Source organism: Convolutriloba macropyga, unplaced genomic scaffold, assembly GCF_964194025.1.
Source record: "Convolutriloba macropyga unplaced genomic scaffold, txConMacr16.3 SCAFFOLD_1147, whole genome shotgun sequence".
Classification (NCBI taxonomy): Eukaryota; Metazoa; Xenacoelomorpha; order Acoela; family Convolutidae; genus Convolutriloba; species Convolutriloba macropyga.
Genome location: NW_027451608.1, coordinates 20,921 through 42,379, shown reverse-complemented (window position 1 = coordinate 42,379; position 21,459 = coordinate 20,921). Strand labels below are relative to the sequence as shown.

The following is a 21,459-nucleotide window of genomic DNA, read 5'->3' as shown; positions in this document are numbered from 1 at the left end:
CGCCACGGAAAACTTGTGACCAGAAAGCCTCCTCCTTAGTGAACCTCAGTTTAATTAGGGACAGGCGCCGAGTTCTTAATTGCAAGACTCGATAATCAACTCTGATGTTGATCCACCAACTATCACGAAACTCTCTTTAAGGTTATCTCACAAAAGAACTCAGCGGCTCTTGTCAAAAGATTACTGTTAACACAATCGGAATTAGTAATTGTTATTCGTAACCCTGTAGTTGTCATTTTTGGGTATTGTTTTTTTTTTGTTTAATCTACCCCGAATACACGACATCTGTAATTTTTTCCCCACAAATGTTCATCCATTTCAGATTTGTAAATGACTGAATCCGAGAGTGGTTATTCTGGCGTGTCTAATGATCAGGCCATCTTAGACGATATTAACGAGCTTTCGAATGAAGAACTACAACAGAAAACCCATGAAGCGCTGTTAGTAGAAGAGTTGTTCACCATGATTTTGATAGTTGGGGCCTTTCGGTTCTCTCAAGTTTGGGCGGAGCTTTACTTTGAGATTATCTGTAATATAATTTTCAGTTTTTTGTTATCGGACTGTCGCTACGAAAAGTTAAGCCGCAACACGAAGTCTCGTTTGACTCTGTGGGACATAACTTTTAAGAATATTCACAAATTTTTCAAGCATGAATCACTAAATTTTGAAGATTATTGAAGAAAATTTGAATTCGTATAATATTTTGTAAAAGCAGATTTTCAGAAATTGTCATCTTTTTTGGTCCTCTTGATAAAGGATGGAAGAGTCAAAAAGTATGAGCTCTTAGAATTGTCAAAAGATTGGAACAAACTGCATTGAAGCTGGATTGAATTTGACATTTACGAAATATTGCGAACAAATAATGCAGGTATTGAAATTTAAAGAAATTCAATTTCGTAGTTGACACGCAAAATGTAATGAAATAATCCTATTTGTCGCTCCTTACCTCTCAAAGTAATTGCAAAATTCTATTATTGCAAGCGCAGCCGTAATTGCAAGCGCAGCCGTAATTGCAAGCGCAGCCGTAGTTGTAAGCGCAGCCGTAATTGCAAGCCTCTCAAGGTAGTTGCAAGCGCAGCCGTGCTGTGCAAAACGATTTCTGGAAAAGATTGTTTTCAGAATAGCTTACTTCCAAATCACAGTTCTATTCCAAATCAACAGACGATTGGCACTCAAAAGTAAAAACTGTCTGAAAAGCAATTTTGTCAATACCACAATCAGTACAAAAATGTGCAGCACGATAAAAATTAAATTTGTACACATCTACTTTTGAAGGCAATAAATAGAAAGGTGTCAGCGAAAATGAAAAAAATATAGAGCATATTTGTTCGCTCAGTCTGTTTTATGGCACCCAATAAGAGTTTGTTATGTTTTATAAATCGTGATCTTGGAAGCTGAGATAAAAGTTAGATTCCCTGCTAAGAAGTGGGAGGAAAGTTAAGGAGATCCAAGAAAACACTAGAATTAGTTATAACCGTTAGTTACAATCGTGGGGTAAAGTTTTTAATCAAATCTTGTTGAGACAACAGCAACAAAGTCCGAGACAAAGTCGAGAACTAATGATTTTTTTCATCGCTCGGGGAGATTTGGGCCCACTCTTGTTTCGTATTTACATAAATAACCTACCAACTGTGGTATTTTCATTCATTGCTCTACTATTTGCTGACGATTTAAAAGTTATTTTCAATGGAAACAAAAATGAATAACTCAGTAAACTTCGAGATAATCTCAATGCGCTGCACAATTTGAGTATTCAAAATCGTCTCTTGTTCAATTCGAAAATGTGCTCAATTAGCCAGTTTCAATTCGGCAAACACAAGCGCTTGTTAGATGGAATTTCTATTAATATGAATGGGCGTAGCCTTGAGCGAAAACTGTTTTTAGAGATGTAGGACTTGTTATAGATGAAACTCTTAGCTGGAGTGAACATGTTCGACAAAGAGTTGTAAAAGCAGCCGAAGCCTTCTCGTTGAAAGGGAGTACTTCGTCAATGCTTGTTTGTAAAGCTAAAGCTCATCTTGATCGGGTTATAATTATTCCTTCGTTTCTTTTTGCTTCTGAATGTTGGAAACTCCAGAAGACTAGATTTGCAGTTATTGAGAACTACAATAGAAGTGTTGAGATGGATTAACGAAAGCGTGAGATAGGTTGCTTTATTAGAATTATTTTTATTACCTCCAAAAGAATAAAAAGGCCTACTTCTGTTCAGTAATATTGTCGGAGGGAAGTGCAACGTTGATTTTTCGAAGCAGTTCAAAATAAGTAATAACGATAGGAGGCGTGTTTTTCTTTCAGAAGTAAGATATGATATACAGGGGGACAATTTTTGGTACAGAACTGGATTCAGAGTCAGTGTTATTCAACAAATCTTAGATTTCTTTGAAACAGAAAACTTGCAACATAAATTGATCAAACTAATGCGGATATAGTTTAATGGACACTGGACTGAAAACAACAGCTGTAATTTAGAATTACATTTTTCTGTTGTTGTGCTAATCGTATATTATAACTGCGGGGCATATTTCCCCAGCGACATCCACCAAGTCATAGAAAAGTTGCATAACTTTATCACACCGTTGCCGTGATTAGATTACAAGTTTATCACACTTTTATCTCCACGGTATTCATAGTAACAGTGGCGATAAAAGAGTGATAAACTTGTTTTCTAATGCCAAAACCGTCTTCGTAGTGTTAATTGCGTGTGAACTTGTTATTTCACCTGTAAGTTATGCATCTTGTTATCGCTACGAGAGTTGAATAAAAGCTTTTATGAAATTTTTGGAGCATTCTTGCACATCAGTCTGGTGTAAACGTTTTACAGCCTTTTGACTAATTCGCACCTTTTCCCCTTTTATTAGAAATGTTAACTTTGCTCTATTGAACCTTGACTTGATAGAATTTGAAATTTTTGGAATTTCAAAGGTTTTACAATTTAAAGTAATTATTAATTACTAGAAGCATCTATCCGCTGAATAATGCCGGAATATTTGTTGCGAAAATTATTAACACTGGAAGAAGGTAGTTTTTGAAAAACTTGTATCAGTACATTGATGAGCACTCAGGGATTTAGTTTTCTTGAAAATTTGAGCTTCTTGATGTTTGAGCGCCATTTCAAAAGGCAGCATGTATGATTTGCAACAAACGAGAAGTTAGAAAAAATTGCTACTGCTTTTTTTTTGAGAAATGGTTAGTACCATTTTAAATTTTGTTTGCTCAATGAAATGTTAGATACAGTTTCTGGTTGTGGAAGCTATAATGCAGAGCTTAAAAAAAGACATCCTTGTCTGAATATTTTTCAAACACTAGAACAACGCACGGTTGATGATATTTTAATTCAATTATTAATTGCTCTCAAATGCAGTTTAGCAATTATATTAGTCCTGTCGGTCTTTGTGATGCAATTTTTCGCTTGACCGATTTTTCGTCTGACCAATTTGACTTATCCTCCTCAAAAACGGGATAAACAGGTAGCGCCCAGCGGACATTAAGTGCTCTTAGAGCCTTTCAGCTCACTAGTCTCCTTTTTGCAATTAACAGAACCTGTTTTGGAGACTTTTACTTATGGTGTGAAAGGCGGTTCTTAGAGGCTCGCCGGTCGTTTGAGAGCAGTTCGCCCGACGTTAGTGGGTTATGTTTGTTGTATTTTGGTCGTCAAAGGATAACCATATTGTAAAGTTTCCATTCGAGCTCAGCTAACCACCAAAAGACCGAATATATGTTTTGCTGATCAAACTCTTTAATATGCAAAATAGATAAAACTAGTGGATTGCGAAAAAAATTACCCTGAACTGGTTGCATCTTTTGAGTTTTGAGATGTTCATACTGGCTGTTCGTTAAAAGCTTCCTCATTTCTGCAGATCAGAAACATAATTAACAGCTTTTTTGTTGTAATAGTCAAATTTTTATTGGCTCATTTGGTTTACTCTTGAGTTCTCTTCTATCAAGATGAAACTATTTTTAATCAAAGATGGCGGTTCAGTACTATAGAGATTAATTGATTTGTTTCAGTGAATTTGAGCACCGCACTAACTAGCGATATGGCTACGGTGTTACATTGACAACTGTTATAATGCAAGATTGCTGCAAATTACTGAATTACTGTTAAGCAAATTGACAAAACTTTACGAAATTTTCATTTTAAAAAGATTGATCTGAAATGGAAACTATAAGTAACTAACTCATATCCGTTATCTTGTTTTGTTTGTGAATTGAAATACAATTGAGGTTACTCTTTTATAAATCTGAGTAGTGTAAAAAACGTTCAGCAGGGAGCTAACTTTTTCATATAGCTATAAGTGTCAAAAGTTTTGAGTTTTGTAATAGAAGTTCATAATTCAGAGCGATTATTTACGTTTCGGTGTATGAACTTATAGCACATGTTTGTGAAGTAAAATTTGTGGGCAAAGCAGATTTTGTGGATATTCAAGTTTGAGGTAATATTTTCTCAAAATTTTGGAACCATTTTTCTTAAAAACATTGCCGAAACAAACATCAATTGAAAGTGCTAGTATTAGTCTCATGATTTTTCTGGGACGGAAAAACCAACAAAATGATCACATTAAATGAGTGGGTGACAAAATTTTGGTCAAAACAGGAAAAAAATGGCCGAAAAGGAGGTCTCATTAACTTTATTTACAATGAAAGACTTCTAAAAATTCAATTTATAAAAAAGGCATCCTATTGTTTACAGGAAGTCAGAGAAGTGAGACTAAAATGTAAATCTGTAATAATGCCCAAAAATGACCAAAAATTTAATTTTTTTAATTTTTTTCGAACCGGGTTCTTGCAATCAAGCGTTTTTCAAATTCTAGACGGCTTCAAAATGATACCACAGTTGATCTGAGACGCCACAAAAATTGTCTGCACAATAAAAGTGATTCGAGCATAAAGTTGTCACATTTTCCGAAAATTGATGGAAAAATAACCCCTTTAGGCGGCTGGTGCGGCACATCAAAAAAGAAGGCTCAATCAGTTGCCGGCCCTAATGGTTTTTTATACCTTATAACACTACAATCTTTTTAGCCGCTTCAACCAATTGCTTCACAATGAGACGGTCATGTTCGAGACGTTTTTGAAACGAGTAGATCCAAAAGACCTGCTGTCTGGTGCGATTGCAGCTCCTCAGCAATCCGGTGGAGTGTTTGAAGGTCGCAGACGAAGATCGAAGTCAAGGAGTAGCAGTACTGACAGGTAATTTTTTTTCTGTAAGAGGAGCATAGGAGCCCGTCAAATCCGGATCGTTTCTGAGGCTTACCGCAAAGGAGTTAAGAAAGCAGAGGAAGAACTATTGTATTAGACTGGTGATAAATAAACTGCAGCTGTGAAAACTAATCAACATTGAAAACAGAGCAATGACTTGATATTTACTAGGAGCATAACCGTTGGACCTATGTCTTAAGTTTGAAGACCATAGGTGTAAAGAGGTTGAGATAGTACACGTAAGCCCGAAGACATTTTTTGGATTGAATCAATTTCTCGGTGCTTTGACCAAATGTTAGCTGTTGAAAGTACTGATAGGAATGAGAAAAATAATCACGGCGCACATGTAACAAGCCCTAGTTCGGAGCTTGAATCATTGAAACAGGTTATAAGTATTGCTATTTGATATAGGCTGGCGAAACTTTCGGCAGAGCAGAAATTGGAAATTGCGCAGAAGGAGTATGATGAGCTGGTGGAGGAACAGAAGCAATTCGAAGAGGAGGCAGAGAGAGACATTGACACTCATAATGTAATGATATACTTTCAGAAAAATTATTTGTCTTGGTTGAAGCATACGATTCTTGCCAGATTTTATCGGCTTATTGTGAAGAGTTAAAACGGTTGTTACTGAGTTTGATTTTCATAAGTTAGCAAAAACTGACAATTAAAATGACTATCAAAACATCGACACATCAACCTTGTGCTCTAACAATCGTTGTCACTTCAATCGCTTAATGAGATCTATCAAAAAGTATGTGACACAGATTTAGCTCAAGGTTAGTAGTTGGTTAGTCAAGTTCAAAAGATGGCGGACAGTCTGTGATATTTTCAGAAAATTTGAATAAGTGCCATTACTTGGACAAAAACCGGATCTTACACCCTCAACATACAAATGCTATACACCCATTATGGTATGTTATATTTACGGTTATTAGGGCTGGATACTTGAATTGATTGTAAAGGTTAATGAACAAATTTATATAGTCTGTTGCTATGTGCAAGCTTGCATAAATAATAGGCGAGTAAATTTGCCGACTTAGTAAGCGAAATCCGTGTTATTAAATCAATTTTAATAAATGGGCGAGAGTGTTTTTCAAAACGTTTGAAGATAGAATATAAATGGCGTTTATTGAATGTCCTATTCAATGATGCTTAAATTTTTATCAAATATCGTTCTGCTAAACTCTGTATAATAAGCTTAGGGAATTAAATCTTCTACCTGGAGACGTGGAAAAAAGTACAAGTGATGAATTAAGAAATATATACCATAAGTTAAAGGATTCTTATCTTAATAAAAACCAAGTGCTAGTAAACTATATGTTTAATTGCCCTCGTAGAGAAGCAATTACTGTAAACGTGTGTGTCTTTTTTATGCAAAATTTTCGCTTGACCGTTTTGACTTATCGTGTGACTTTTACGCCCTTGACTTTTAGCGTTTTGCGTGATCTAAAATTCTCTCTCAATCACAATTTCAAGCAGCTGAACTCAATCAGCGGCAATTTAATACTCAAAGTCAAATGAAAACTGCACCGAAGCTGGTGACATTTTCGCCTTAAATCTTAATAGTGGTATATATTAACCTCTAATGCGATTATTTGAAGCCCACTCTTGAACTTTCTAGTCCAATTTTGCCCCCCTCCGCGCGACTGAAGCAGGTTGCAATCGATTAGAGCTCCCACTAGTCGTTCGAGCAATTCTTCCGACGTTTAGTCGGTTATTATAGCTGCGAAGCTGTAAGCTGAGCGTAGCTATATTGCGGTGCTCTTGGTTTTTTAATAGCCGCACAGCGATAGCTGGGGCTATTATTGGCGTTCTCTTGGTTTTTTTTTATTTCGTCGTCATGATTTTTGTTACGACCATATGACGTCACAGCCACTTTTTGTTCATTCGTTCATGCAATTTCAACTGAATTGCATGTGTGACGTCGTTTTTCGCTCTTAGTGGAGCGAGTTTTTTTTGTTCATGCGTGTGATTAAATTTTTGGTCACACTTGACTTACCTCACTCTCAAAAATGACTTCCTCGCTTTGAAATTGAATTTTATTTACTTTAATTCAAAGAGATAAGGTCAAATGGGTGTGTGCCACTCTAAATGAGGGTTATTTGAGATCAGCTAATAGAGCCAGCAAAAACTTAGAGGCAGATTTTTAATCAAATTATAACAGATCAGCCTTCAATGAAAAGACGAATTTTTTTGGTCTGTCTTTTTTATTGTTTTTTTAGACGGCCGATCTACGAATCTATTGCGGCTATTTTCTGGCAATCTGCCAGCTATGTTTTGTTTCGTCGTCTGACGCTCTTTTTTTCGTTTTACATTTGTTCACACAGCAAAGCTGAAAAAGTCAAATTTTTTGAATGACTTCTTCCTCTCACTACCGGCTTTTGCGCGCGTGACGTCATTTCTCACTCGCTTTAGCAAAAGTGTTTAGGTTATTTGCGTGATTAGATTTTGATCATACGTGACTTACCTCACTCAATAAAATGACTTTTGCACTTTAAAACTTAAGTTTAATTTGAATTTGTTTAAGGTCAAAGGAACTCATATGTGCAGTAAAGGTCCCTAATAAGAGGATTCTGTAGAATAAATTTAAACAAGCTTTATTAATTTATCGCTGAATGTATTTTAGCCTAGTGTTTTGAGCGGCGTCGATTTTTTTTTCAATTTAGATCTGTATCTGTTTCTATCTCTATTATTTGGCACGCGGGTCTATTCTTTTGCAGCTATTCCGGCAATCTGCCGGCTATGTTGTTTGAAATGTAGTAAAGGTGGAAATGTTAAATATTGTGCTTGTTGCAATAGAGAATCAGCAGGATTCCGTGCAAGTCCACTTGTGTCATAATAAATATATCTAATAGTTGTATATATTCATCATGAAATTGCAAGAAATAAATTCTTTTTTTGCTTAACTGACTTTGGTGTATTATAGGCGATTCTGCAAGAAAGTAAGGAGTCAATGGAAGAGGTGGTGAAAGCACAGAGGGAGTTCGAGAGGGAGATTGTGAAGGGGGCTGTCAATAACAGGACTGGACAAATCCTAGCTGAGAAAATTCAGAGGTATCTTATAACTACTATGCATATTAAGTAGGAAATAGTGTTTTTTGCTCGTGGAAACGAAGGTTAGAGGATTTATCATTTTCGAAAGAAATTTAAAGTTTGTTAACGGATGACATGAATTTGCTAATCAGCTGTAAAAATGTTTAGTTTTCACTGTGACAATTGGTAGTTAGATCAATACAAGTACTGCAATGCAAGTAGAGTAATACTGTGTGAGCTAAGGATAAAGACATGGACGAAGTAGAGTGAAATATTTCAGACACTTTGAAGAGAAACTGAGAGCCAAGGACGCGATGATTGACAAGACTCGTCTGAAGAACAACACATTGAAGGCATCTGTGAAGAAAATGAAACAGCAACTCAAACAGGTACGCGCCAATTAAGTTTTACAGGAAAATTGTGTGGTAATACTCGAGAGTTGTAAATTGAATGCGGAAAAAATAATGCTTCAATCTGATGACAGTGTAACCTGTTATTGCCTCATAAATTTTAATAAAACCACAAAAAACTTGATTTATGACCGGATTTATAAAAATAACAGCAAAAATCAGTTTCAAAATAGCACTACAACGGGTTAATGAAGAGTGTAAATATTAGTATGTAAATATGATATAAAATAAAAGTTTTTGGAAGTTGTTACCAGAACTTCTTAAAACTTAATATGTATATTCCTCATTGACACAATATGTAGTGCTTTTTTGAAACTGATTTTCCCTCTCAGTTGAAAAAAATAAAGCAAGTCAACATTTTGCTCAAGACAACCTCGAAAAACCTGATTTTGTATTTGTTGGTAGAAAGAGGAGATGGGTGAGATTCTGTCTGTGGTGGACTTCAAGCAACTCAAGATTGAGAACCAGCAATACTTGAACAAGATTGACGACAAGAATCAGGAACTTCTAAGACTCAAGCTCATGGCCGGCAACACCATGCAAGTCCTCAACAAATACAAGGTAAACAACTAGTCCCGTAATGAAAAAATTGCATTGCTTACCTAAAAATTTGGTACACCAAATTTCAGTGCTGAAAATGCCAATGATTTCAATTCATTCAACGAAGTTTTTCTTAATCTAATCTCTTGAATTAGAACCGAGTCGGGTTGTTCTGATATAAATGTGCATTTTTGTTTGTTTCATGGGAAATGAATTGCTTGTTGTTTTTCAGAGCAAGCTGAACAAGATGACAGAGGAGAACAGACAGTTGAATGAAGATTTGGAGAAGAGGAACTTCATGCTGGACAGTATCACTAAAGAGAGTTCAGGTGTCGAAAAGGTTTGATAAGAGTTCAGTTCAGTTTGATGTCTTACAGTAATGTGTAGTGTACACGGTGTGATAAGCATCACTTAATTTGTCAAACTGTAGCCAGTTGTTAGAAAAGCAGATGCTTGTCAGATTGGCTTCTGAGAGAGCTGTTTTAATTGCTCTCGAGGGACGTTTAAGCAAAACTTTTCTTAATGCAAAGTTTGGATCTATTATGTTTCGGCCCCCACCCCCAGCTTAGTGAACATAAAATTTTTATGACCCCCAGGCGCACGTGCTATTTTTTCATAGCTGTAAGCTGAGCGGAGCTATATTGCCGTGCTCTTGGTTTTTTACAGTTCAAAGAATTTGAATTGTATTGGGGCGCTGTCTTTTTTTTTAAGATCTGTTCACACATTTTAATGATTTTTGTAGTCAAATTGGAGTAGTGATTTTGGTCACGCCGAAACAGGGAGTGGAGCGAAAAACCGAATGGGTTTTGCGGCGTGAAATTTTTTCGCTCGAAATTTAAAGCAGAGTGAGAAAACGGTGTTTGAACAAAAATTCGCTTTCTCGCGAGTGGTTTTTTGTTCACATGCGGCAATTTCACTTTAATTTTTACTGTTTTTTCGATTTTATGGATCGCCTTTTTTCTAAATGGTTTTCCCAATCCATTCATAGTCCGTTCTAGGTCTAGTTTTCTGTTTATTCAATGAAAATTCTTTGAAGTGTACGTCAGGACTTGTCTTGCTAAGTTTTTTGTTTCGTCGTCTGACGCTCTTTTATCGTTTTACATTTGTTCACACCTCAAAGCTGAAAGCTGAAAAGTCGAATTTTCTGAATGACTTCTTCCTCGCACTAACTGCTTTTGAGCGCGTGGCGTCATTTCTCACTCTCTCTAGCAAAAGTTTTTTGCGTGATTAGATTTTGGTCATCAGTGACTTACCTCTGCACTTAAATGACGTCTGCACTTTAAAACTTAAGTTAAATTTGAATTAGTTTAAGGTCAAAGGAAAGCATATGTGTAATAAGGGTCCCTAATGAAAAGGCTTCTGCGCAATGAGTTTTAACAAGATTTAATAATTTATCATTTAATTTGTTTCATAGCTTTTTGACTGGCGTCGATAACTTCTTCAACTTATATCTGTATCTGGTTCTATCTCTTATACGGCACGCAGTTCTATTCTGTCGCAGCTATTCTGGCAATCTGCTGGCTATGTTTCATAGTAACTTGCTATATAACAACATATAATTTGTAACTGGGGGTCATAAAAACACTTAGGGGGGGCGAAACAGAGTAGATCCCAAAATTTTTTGATTGACCATTTTTGCGCTTTTGTTCTAGAACATTCTTTGACTTCTTGGGTGACTTTTTCACACTTTAGTTTTTCATTTCTGAGTGATCTAAGTTGCTCGCGTTCTGAGTTAAAGTTCGTTGGTAAAAGCGATGAGGCGTTTTTTTTGCACCCATAAAATATTTTATTTTATATAAAGTTTAGTTTACGCCCCCTACAAACTGAATTGTCCCGCCTGTCGTTCGCGAGCAATTCATCTGACGTTAGTTGGTTTATATTGTAAGGAGCCATCATCCTCGAAACGCTATCTATAATGCTAAAGATCCCTAAAAGATACTAAAACTTTAAAAGTTATCACTCTCACGCTACGTACTTCTCCTTTTTTTTAGCTTATCATATATAACTAGGGGCACTTTCTCATTTCATTTTACTCTTGAACAAAGTTAATAGCAATTATTTTAAGCGTGTTGGTCTTTTTTTAATGCAAATTTTTCGCTTGACCATTTTGCGCGAGTGGGCAGTGCAGTTGGTTATGGAGCGGGAGGATAGTGGTTCGAATCCCGGTGGGTCAATTGTTTTTCCACCCGCCTGTCGTTCGAGACCAATTCTTCCGACACTAGTAGGTTTGTTTTTTCAATAGGATTAATTAATTGCTACAACGGAATTAGCATCAAAGAGCTATTATTGGCCACTTCTGATCACAGTTACAGTTTTCATATTGCCGAATTTTGTTCGCTGCATGTCTACGGGGCTTTTGCAGCTATTTTTTTAAGTTATGTTATTTTTCGCCATTATTTGCGTTCCCATATTTTATTGAAGAAATTCATGCACGTTTCAGATTTTTAACGCTGCTAATAGCCTGAAAAGTTTTCTAAAAGGCATTTTAGCGACCCAAACATGACTGACGTGAAATTCAAAATTTCAATTAAAGATTATTTTTGGGGAAAGGCGGTTGCAGACATTTCATAAAGGCAGCTGCAGAGACGTTTTCAATAGTAAAGATAATTTGAAATCTTGCTAGTTATTTTACCAGCGTCTTTTTGTATTTTCATGATCCATGACAATGCTCGTCAATTGAAATTTTATTCCGTTTATAATTGAAAATACTATATACAGTATGTGACTTAGGTTGGCGAATGATAATGTTTTAGGAGCAAGAGAAGGCATACGAGGAGAACCAGAAGCTGCGTGGTCAGTTGGAGAACTTCAGAGTACCAGAGGTCATTGAGTATGTGAGGGACAAGGCAGAGCTAACTGAGCTCAAAGGTCAGTGTCTTCTACATTTTTATCTACCTTTACCAATCAAACCTCACAACCCGGCTTTTGTTAGAAAGGAAGAAAGAAAGAAAAAGGATTAATTTCGTTGCTGTACAAATATTTACATATAAACAACATAGACAAATAACGAGATCATTGATATATCTTCTATTACACTTTGCCGAACTAAAATCAGAAAATTTTTTCTTTCAGCTGCATAAAGAACTGCGTATTTTCGGTCTAGACATTATTATAAGGCTGCGTAGCATTGTACGTGTTGAGGATTTTTGCAGTGGATTAATTTTTTCTTTCAGTTGAAGTGCAGATTTTTCTCTATTGAGATTTCTCGGTAATATAAATATTTAACAATTACTATTCTTTTTTCCTCCCTTGGTTGTGGGTACTTATTATTTGCTCACAACTAAGTTTGTAGCAATTATATTTGTCCTGTGGTATTTGTCCTTTTTACGCCTTTTTTGCTTGACCAATTTTTCGTCTGACCCATTTGACTTTTCGTCCTCAAAAATGGGATGAACAGGTAACGCCCGGAGGGCATTAAGTTCTCTAAGAGCCTCTCGACTCACTAGACTCTAATTATGCGATTCACCGAAAATGTTTTGGAGACATAAATTCTTGGTGTGGAGGGTGGTTCTCATAGTTTGACCCCCCCCCCCCCCCCCCGCACTTCTTCACCACCCACCTCCGTCTCTTCACATTGTTCCGCACGTAACCCAGCGACCCCTCCCTCTAGTGCGTTCCCTCCCCTCGCGCTCAAACGCCTTCATTTAAGCTAAAGCTAAACTCCCTAAGCCGTAGTAGCTCGTTACTGACGAAACCAACCGCCTGCCAGTTGTTTGAGAACAATTCGCCCGACGTTAGTGGGATATCTTATTAGTCCTGTTGAACTTTTTTGTTCGATTTTTTGTACTACCAGCTTTTCGTCTGATCGTTTGTTCTGACCTTTTGACTTTTCGTTCTCAAAAACGGCATAAGCATGTAAAGCCCGGAGGACATGAATTCATTGAGCAGTTCCCATTGAGCAGAGCTTACTAAGGCTACAAATCACGGCAGTTACTGAGATATAAAATCATGGAATGAGGAAAGTTTTATACCCCACACTCTACCCCTCCATTCTTGAAGGCAACAACTCTTCAACCCAAAATGCTGATTTGTTGTAGTATTACGATAAAATTGAAGTGAAGTAGACTCAAGTGTGGATGGAATGATTTTTGTTGGATCCCTCCAAAAATTTGGGAGAAATTTGTCTGTGAGCCAGTTGTTGAGACGTTTGTGATGTTTGGTTTTTGGTGTTAGGGGTTGTGAGAAGCTGGGAGAGGAAGGTGGAGATTGCAGAGATGTCTCTGAAGACACACCAGAAGACATGGCAGAGGATCCGATCAGCCACGAAGCCATCAGAACTGCCATGGAAACAACTCATTGAGGAAAAGTAACGACGAAAACAATAAAGAATAAATGCAACAACAGACCTGCCAGAAAAAGTTAAACATAAGAAGAGTGACTCTATCCAATCGACAAAGAATTTCAGATAATTGCAAATTAGATTTATAAATTGTACAAATGTATAGATTGTAATTAATTGACTGTACAAAACATATATATTGTAATATAAGCATTGTGTTTAACTATTCTGAAACAAGATTGTAGCAATTATAATACATCTGTGGTCTTTTTCGAATGCAAGTTTTTGCTTGATCGAGTTTTCTGTTGTGATGCTTTTACCTTTTTGTCCTCAAAACGGGATAAACAGGTTTGACAAAATTATGAGAATTGGTATAGCCCCTTCCACGTCTGTTGCCCACTCTACCCCAACCACTCCAATTTTTGACCTCTTGACCCCTTTTGTTTCACCGTCTTACATGTTTTTTGCCACCTCCCCGTAACAAAAGGCTAGCGTCCTTCAGCTAAGGCTTTTAGTTATTCTATCACCTAGAACAATCCGTAGCACAAAGAAAACCAACTTTTTATCGAACTATCTATGTGCAACAAAACCGGCTCGTGAAGGCGACCTAGCTCAATTTTTCGCTCTTTCTCATTATAGCCTCACATCTTGGTGATCACATAATCTATAGCCCAAAAATCATGGTAATTATATATTGGAGGGCAATATTTTTGTGGCGCGGGGCTACCGAGAAAAAACTTTTGATGGCAGCTGCGATTTGTGAAAAAAGGGAATTTTTTCTCTAGTCTTTTCTTTCAAAGCTTACTTGAAGTTACGCATTGTTTATTCTAAAACATAGTTACAATTTGTTTGAATGAACTATTTACAATTTTTGAACTGTTTACAGAAGAAAAAACATAGAAAAAAAACTTGCTATGTTATTTTGTTGAATGTTACCCCTGTCAGTTTTCAGCTGTTAGGTACAATCTTTTGTCTCAGTCAGCGCAACTGGTCTTTCGAGACTTTCACTTGAACTGCTGTGTAATGAAAACATGAGTTGTCTGAGCAATTTAGCAAATTAATTTAAGCTGTGTGATTTTTTTTATATAGCCGACCAGATCATAGCCGGCTATTACAGTCCTATTTTTACATTCCAGGAACTGGACTGTATTAATGTTCTGTTCTTTTTTGTGAGATCTTTCAAAATTGGATAAACAGGTTGGGCCCAGTAGGCATTAAGAGGGCTACATTACAGACCCGAAGCAGGGTTTAGTTGTCATTCAAGTTCTTAGAGTGGTGCAGCTGCTGGGAATGCCTCAATTAAAAGTTAAAAGGTCATAAGGACTTTTGAGCCTAAATTAGCGCAACTTTTCGCGTTTTGTCAATTTTCGTGGTTTTTGATTACTTTTAAATTGACGTTTGCCAAAGTGAAGTCTTTTGCAGGATAAAATTACTTATGGCCTTTTCATCAACTACATGTTTTGATAATGCAAGCATAATCACAAAAAACTACTAGTTTTTGCAGTTTTAAACAAGTTTTTTTTAATTACATCCTCAAGGGCCAAGAAACCTCTTGCAGGGTCTGATAATGTTTCACTGCCTAGTTCATAATGGCAATGGAACGTTGTTTCACAGTTGCTAATGGCAAAGGAATGGGTTTTCGATTTTTTTTAATAGCAAAAAATTTTTAATCTTTTATGCTAGAACTTTTTTTCAAAAATCCTGGAATTTTTTGTCGTGTTCCTAGTTTATCTATCTTTATGATCCAAATGGTTGTGAACAAAGTAATTTCTAAACTTTTATCAGCATTCCATTGAAAATTGCTATTGTCTTCTATTTCTTTTGATGTCATTTTCTGAGTTTGTCAATGGTAACATGGCCAATAAAATTTTTGTTTAGGTCTAGCAGATAGATTAATGGGCAGATTCCAAATAAAAGTGATCTTGCACATTTTTATATTGTGACATTAACCTTTTCTTTAAATTTTGCAATTTTCGGTTATAGGTTTTTTTCATGTTTCTCGGTTTTTGCTATCCCTATTGGCCGATAAATCTGTTTCAAGGCTTGTCCTTGGGTCAATGGGTATGATTGATTGGATTAATTTTGATGTTCAAGGTAAAAGCTTCCAGATATTTAGCAAGGATTCCTTTTTTTGGTTTAGTTGGTTTGATTTTGGTTTCTCAAATTTTGAGATTGTTTTTCTTTTTGGCCCGCATTGTTCTAATGATCTGCTAATCAAGTTCAGTAGCTATAGTTTTGTAATTCATTTTTTGAATTGTATTGACTTCTTTCTGCTATGTTTTTTAAGGAAAAATTTTGTACATTGTTCATGTCTTTGATCTCTCAAAACGGGATAAACAGGTAATGCCCAGTCGGCAATAAGTTTCATTGCAAACCACAAGGTAGCTTCGTTAGTCTTTTGAATGCTTAGAGTGCTGAAGTTGCTGGAAAAGCCTAAATTTAAAAAGAAAAAGGTCAATTTTAGAAGTTTTTGGGCTAAAAATGGTGCAGTTTTTCACATTTTTCTTCATTTTTTGAGATTTTTGTCTAATTAATCTGAAATTGACAGTTGTCAAAGTTACTAAAGGTCTTTTGAAAAATATAATTACTTTCAATGAACTTTGTATGCGCTATTGGTTTTGGTACTGCAAACACGAAAAATGATACTAACTTCTGCACTTTCTTCAAACTTTTCAAAAATGTTCGTATTTTTTTGGCGTTTTACTTGACTAGTTTTGAATTGACGTTTGTTAAAGTTGATAGAGTTCTTCTGAAAGATTTAATTACTGCTCATGTGCTGTTTTTGAGCTAAATATTTTGGTAATTCATGCATATTACAAAAAATGACATTAATTTTTGCCTATTTGTCGAGTTTTTTATATATTTTTGTCATTTTTTGAATTTTTCAAGCCTCTGCAGTTAAATTCTCTTCGAGGGTTTCATAATTAATTAATGCTTAGTTTTTAATAGCAAGGAAAGGTTTTCAACATTTTGTATCACGAATTTCGGCAACTTTTGGAAGAACTTGCTAAATTTCCAAATTTTGAAAGATTTTGTCATTTTTGAATAGTTTTCTACATAGATTTTTTTGACAATTAGTTTATTTAAAACTTTTTAATTTTGCAAATATTTGCAACTTTCAAGTAAACATTGCAATTTTTCACTTCTTTATCAATTTTTTGATGTTTTATTTGACTAGTTTTGTATTGACGTTTGGTAAAGTTGATAGAGTTCTTTTGAAAGATTCAATTATTTTTCATGGGCTGTTTTTGAGCTTTATGTTTTGGTAAATTATATATAATTAAGATAAGCGATGCCAATTTTTTCTGTTTTTTCAATTTTTTGGTATATTTTTTGTCAGTTTTTGAAATTTTCTAGCCTCTGCGGTCATTAACTTTCCTCGAGGGATTGATAAAGATTTTATTTTTTTTCAACCTCCGGGAAACCTCCTCTAGGGTCTAATAATATTTTACATAGATTTTGTTGGAAATTATTGATTTGAACATTTTAATTTCGCGAACTTTGCAAATTTCTAGTAAATTTTGCATTTTTTCACGTTTAAAATTTTTTGTCTCTTTATCACCCTTTGTTCCAGTGGGCACGGAAAGGGTCTTCTAGTTGCTAGAGCAAGAATATGGTCTTCAGCATTTAATTATCGCTTTGATGAAAATTTTCACATTTTAGATAAAATTAATTTTTTTTTCCAATTTTCTGGAAATTGTTGTCACCCTTCTAGTATGTTCATTTTTATGAGCCAATTCACATCAAAAAGGGTGGAAATTAGGTTACTGAATAACATCTGCAGAGATTGAAATCGTTTTGAAGAAACTAATATCAAAAATTTTAGCAACGTTTCTTTAAAATTTTCAATTGTGTTCGAATTGTTTGAAATTTTCAGTCACTTTCTAAATTTATCAATTGTAACGGGCTAAACAAGCTTTCTTAGCTATGAAAGTCGGGCTATTGGATATACTCCTGTGAAAAAACTGGTTTTGATTTGTTTTTTGAAATTAAGAAACAAATTGTTTGTCATATATTCAGATTTTGGCTATCTTTTATTGGCCATTGAACTTATTTCAAGTCTTGTGTTTGAGTTAATGGGTATTTTCATTGGATCAGTTTTGGCCTTGAGGGCAGAGGCTTCGAGTTATGGCAAGGGTTGTGTTTTTGTTTAGTTTGTATGATTTTAGTTTCTCATTTTTCGCGATTGTGTTTCTTTTTGGCTTGACTTGTTGAACTAATCTGCTGGTCAGGATTCGCTAGTCTGTTACAGCATTAATGCTAGGGCTAATGGAATGGTTTCAATTATTATAACGTCATATCTTTACAATTATTTTTTAATAAAATTTGTCTTTTCATCAATTTTTCTTGAAACTCACATTATGTTCCAAAATAATCGAACCTTATGTGCGCGTGGGACCTTTTCAGACTTAAAATTGGGATCCTTTATACAATGAAAAGGTTTTTGATCATTCAACAATACTTTAAAATTTGCAATTGTTTTTAAATTTTTTTGTCATTTTAGTTCATTGATTTTCACGGACCAATGAAACGTTTTTAAGTCTTGCATCTGGGTTTTAAGATAGAAAACCAAAGAGTAAAAACTTCAAAACATTTAACTGTTGCAAAATTTTAGGACTTTCTTTTTAGTTTTGTTTTTTCTCAGTTTTTTGGAAGCGTTTGTCATATTTCACGATTTTCGCTGCTTTTAGTCGCAAATAAGCATACTTCCACGCTTGAGCTTCATTTGATGAATTTGATCGAACTTGGCCTTCAAGGTGAAATTTTCCAGAGTTTTAGCAATGATTGTCTGATTATTTAAGTTTCAACTTGTGTCTTCTTTTTGGCTGGCATTGTTCAATTGATCTGCTTGTCAATTACAGTAGTTTTGTTTTTTTATTCATTTGTTTTGGATTGTATTTCAGGACTTGTCCTGCTAAGTATTTAAAATTTGTCGAACAAAAAATGGTTTCACTTTACCTCGTTTTGCCGGTTTTCGGCATCTTGCGTGAAAATTTTTTGACGTCTCTGGGCTAGTTTTTTTCTCCTCTCATTCTGCTTAAGTTGCTTTTAAACAGCAGATGCTCAGCAGAGAAATTCAAATTGAACAGAGTTAGTATAAAAGAACGAAATCAGAAATAGAAAAGATATAATGACCAATCTTAGATGCCCGTTACTTGAACTTTGTTCTTATAAGTCTAAGCTTGCATGTCTAATGCTTCTTGGTATTGAGATTAGACCCTGCATCCTCTCACTATGGAACAGGTGTATGTTCAATTACAAAATGACATCAAATAGCTAGCTGTTTAAAAATGTTTTTGTTCAATAATTATATTCTTTCATTATCTGTTCTTTCAATCCCAATCGTGGTTATGGGAATCAACGGCGGCTATTTTTCCTATATGTTTTTATTACCCGTTTTCAAATTTAATCCACAAAAGATTCAACGTTAATTGGAAAACAAACATAACTACGGACAGTTCTATTGTAACTGGTTAACCCGCTATTGTGCTCAAACAAAATATCGAAGTTTTAAAGCCCCTCCGGCTTAATACTTGGATGAAGGGTTTGTCAGGCGACAGTCTAAATCATTATGCGCAACAGCACATCACCAATCTTCCTTTTTCAAAGGTAAACTTATCTTTAAGATTGCCATTAACTTGTCGTGTTTTCAAATCTCGTTTTCTCTCATTTGAATAATCGAAATTTTCAAAACAACGCATTACTCGGGTCGCAATCTTCACATAAACGAAAAGTGAGTGCAGCTGAAGAGTAACTGTAATACATTAAACAATGCCAACTGGCAAAGTTATTCTACCAGGAAAGTTAAAGTTTTCCATAGGAACGATCACTTTGAAGTCTTCAATTATAATTAAACATTTGTTCTGCAGACAATTTCTTCCGCGTGTAACCGACGTCTCCCGGAGCCGACAATTCGACCTCTAAAAGAGGAAGTTTCTCAGAACAAAGTTTGAAATATTTAGGTTCAAAACAGATGACGGTACCTTATTATCTGTTTATATAGAAATTTTTCGCTAAAACACCAAAAAACGTTCAGGTTTCTTTAATAACGACTATCACTTCTGGTGCTTCCTTTGGCAATATGAATTCCCAGGACTTTGTGACTTTTGTCATCATTTCTCTAAGTTGCTGGTCATCGATGATGATCCATAAAAATGAAGCTCATCCTGCGACTTTCTTGGATGCTCCGTTTGACGGTAACATATTCTTAAATTCCTCTATCTCGCTAAACAATCATTAGAAAAAGATCTCTGAGTACTTTTGTGATGCATTGAAGTTGCTTGACTTCACTCGCTGTTTTCTCAGTGGGGTACATTTTTAAAAAAATATGAAAGGCTGAAAAAAATATTTAGCTTTTGGAAACCATTAAAACCAATTTTTCAATTTTCACATCGGAAGTACTCAAAGTCTTTTTCCTCGTTTTTTCAAAGGCATTCTTTTGTTCACGAAACAGAACCATTTTTTTGTCTTGTCTTATGACTCTAAAAAGTTTTATATTAATTTAACAAAAAAGTTTGTTCTGAAGTATTAAATGCGCAAGAAATGAGTGTAAATTTAATTTGTTAGATAAATTGTAATGGAAAAAACGATTTCTCAAATTCAAAGCAGCCTCAATCAAAGGTAAAGATTGATAAAAATGTTGTTTGTATTGATCCAATATTAAATTCTGTAATCCGATCAATTTGTATTTGTTGAAATTTTAAATTCAATGCAAACAAAACAGTCGGAGTTGTCAAGAATTTTACAAAAAAGGTTTCAAAAAGAGAAAATATCTGAAGAGTATAATAACGACAGTAAGCATTGCTGTTTCCACGAAAAGCAGCGCCAAATCAAGTAATACTTTTCAGGTTAATTGTTTCTACTATAGTGATTAAGAAAAACTTTGTGTAGAATGACTCCCGCATTGTTCATATTTCTCCAAACTATCTATGATTTTGTATCTTGGTTTATTTTTTTGGGATTATCATCAATAATTCTTACTTGTTTCCTTGAGTAATGTTTTGATGGTCTGTGAACGAAATATGTGAACAAGATATGTTCTCAAAATTATTCTTAGCGACAGATGTCAACAAAAAACATTAACTAATATTAGTCCTGCCAAGATTGAGTATATTTTAATGCTTTCATTAAGAATCAAATATCTAATCTGAAAACAGTTGGGGTGTTCCGTCTAATTTAATTTTTAGTGCTTCATCATTTTTGGAGATATCAAATATTAATCAAAATATCTAAATAAAACTTGTTTTTTTTTGGCGTTTTGTTGTATAGAATAAAATTTTTCTTTAAAAAGTATCGAAAGATATCATTTTATGAAACAAAGTTTTCCACCCATCCCATAGCAATGAAATATTTCAACTGTCAATAAAATTGCTCGCATACGTGTAAATTCTGTAACGGTTACATTCTGTTTTTAGCAATGAACACTCGAACTGATCCGATCATAGCAGCGGAACTAGAAGGAGTGAATAAAACTCACGAAGGAACTGTTCATGTAACAACGGAAACTTGTCCACCTTGCAATTGCTAAACTAATTTGGCGTTTCTTGATAAATCAACATTTACTGAATTAAAAGTTAATCAAAATCCACATTAGACCATACACTGAGACCTATTAAAAAAATACGTAAAATCAACATACAGACGGGGCTCTTCTTCAGAAAATTAAATCAAAGTTAGTTTTCTATTTGTGTTATATAATTCTGATAACAATGTAAGATTTCTAATGTTTTTTAAGTTTCATCAATTTCGAGAGCTTAATGCAAGCGTAGGTTTTTAAAACAAGGCAATGTGAGCTCAGACAAGTTTTGACCTTGCTGTTTGTTCATTAGTTGTAGCAGTTTAGAGTTACAATTCTTTATACTCAAACTCTATTTGCCAAACTTAACGAGAAGTAACCAACTGAAACGTCGGTGTTTCCATTGCAGAATCTTATACTGTCTAATTGTAATTTTTTTCGTTGGGTTTCCCTCAATCCATCAACGTAACACATGTTATAAT

General features: G+C 35.0%; 1 protein-coding gene across 1 annotated transcript; it reads left to right on the top strand.

The window, feature by feature from the left end:
* Positions 1 to 301: 301 nt before the first annotated feature.
* LOC142356843 (cilia- and flagella-associated protein 263-like) lies at positions 302 to 13,759 on the top strand. The gene is made up of 9 exons (XM_075408616.1): positions 302 to 440; positions 5,023 to 5,190; positions 5,611 to 5,728; positions 8,126 to 8,253; positions 8,513 to 8,621; positions 9,048 to 9,203; positions 9,415 to 9,522; positions 11,936 to 12,050; positions 13,356 to 13,759. The coding sequence occupies exons 1-9, from the start codon at positions 331 to 333 to the stop codon at positions 13,490 to 13,492; spliced, it is 1,149 nt and encodes a 382-aa protein (XP_075264731.1). The 5' UTR covers positions 302 to 330; the 3' UTR covers positions 13,493 to 13,759.
* Positions 13,760 to 21,459: the final 7,700 nt, after the last annotated feature.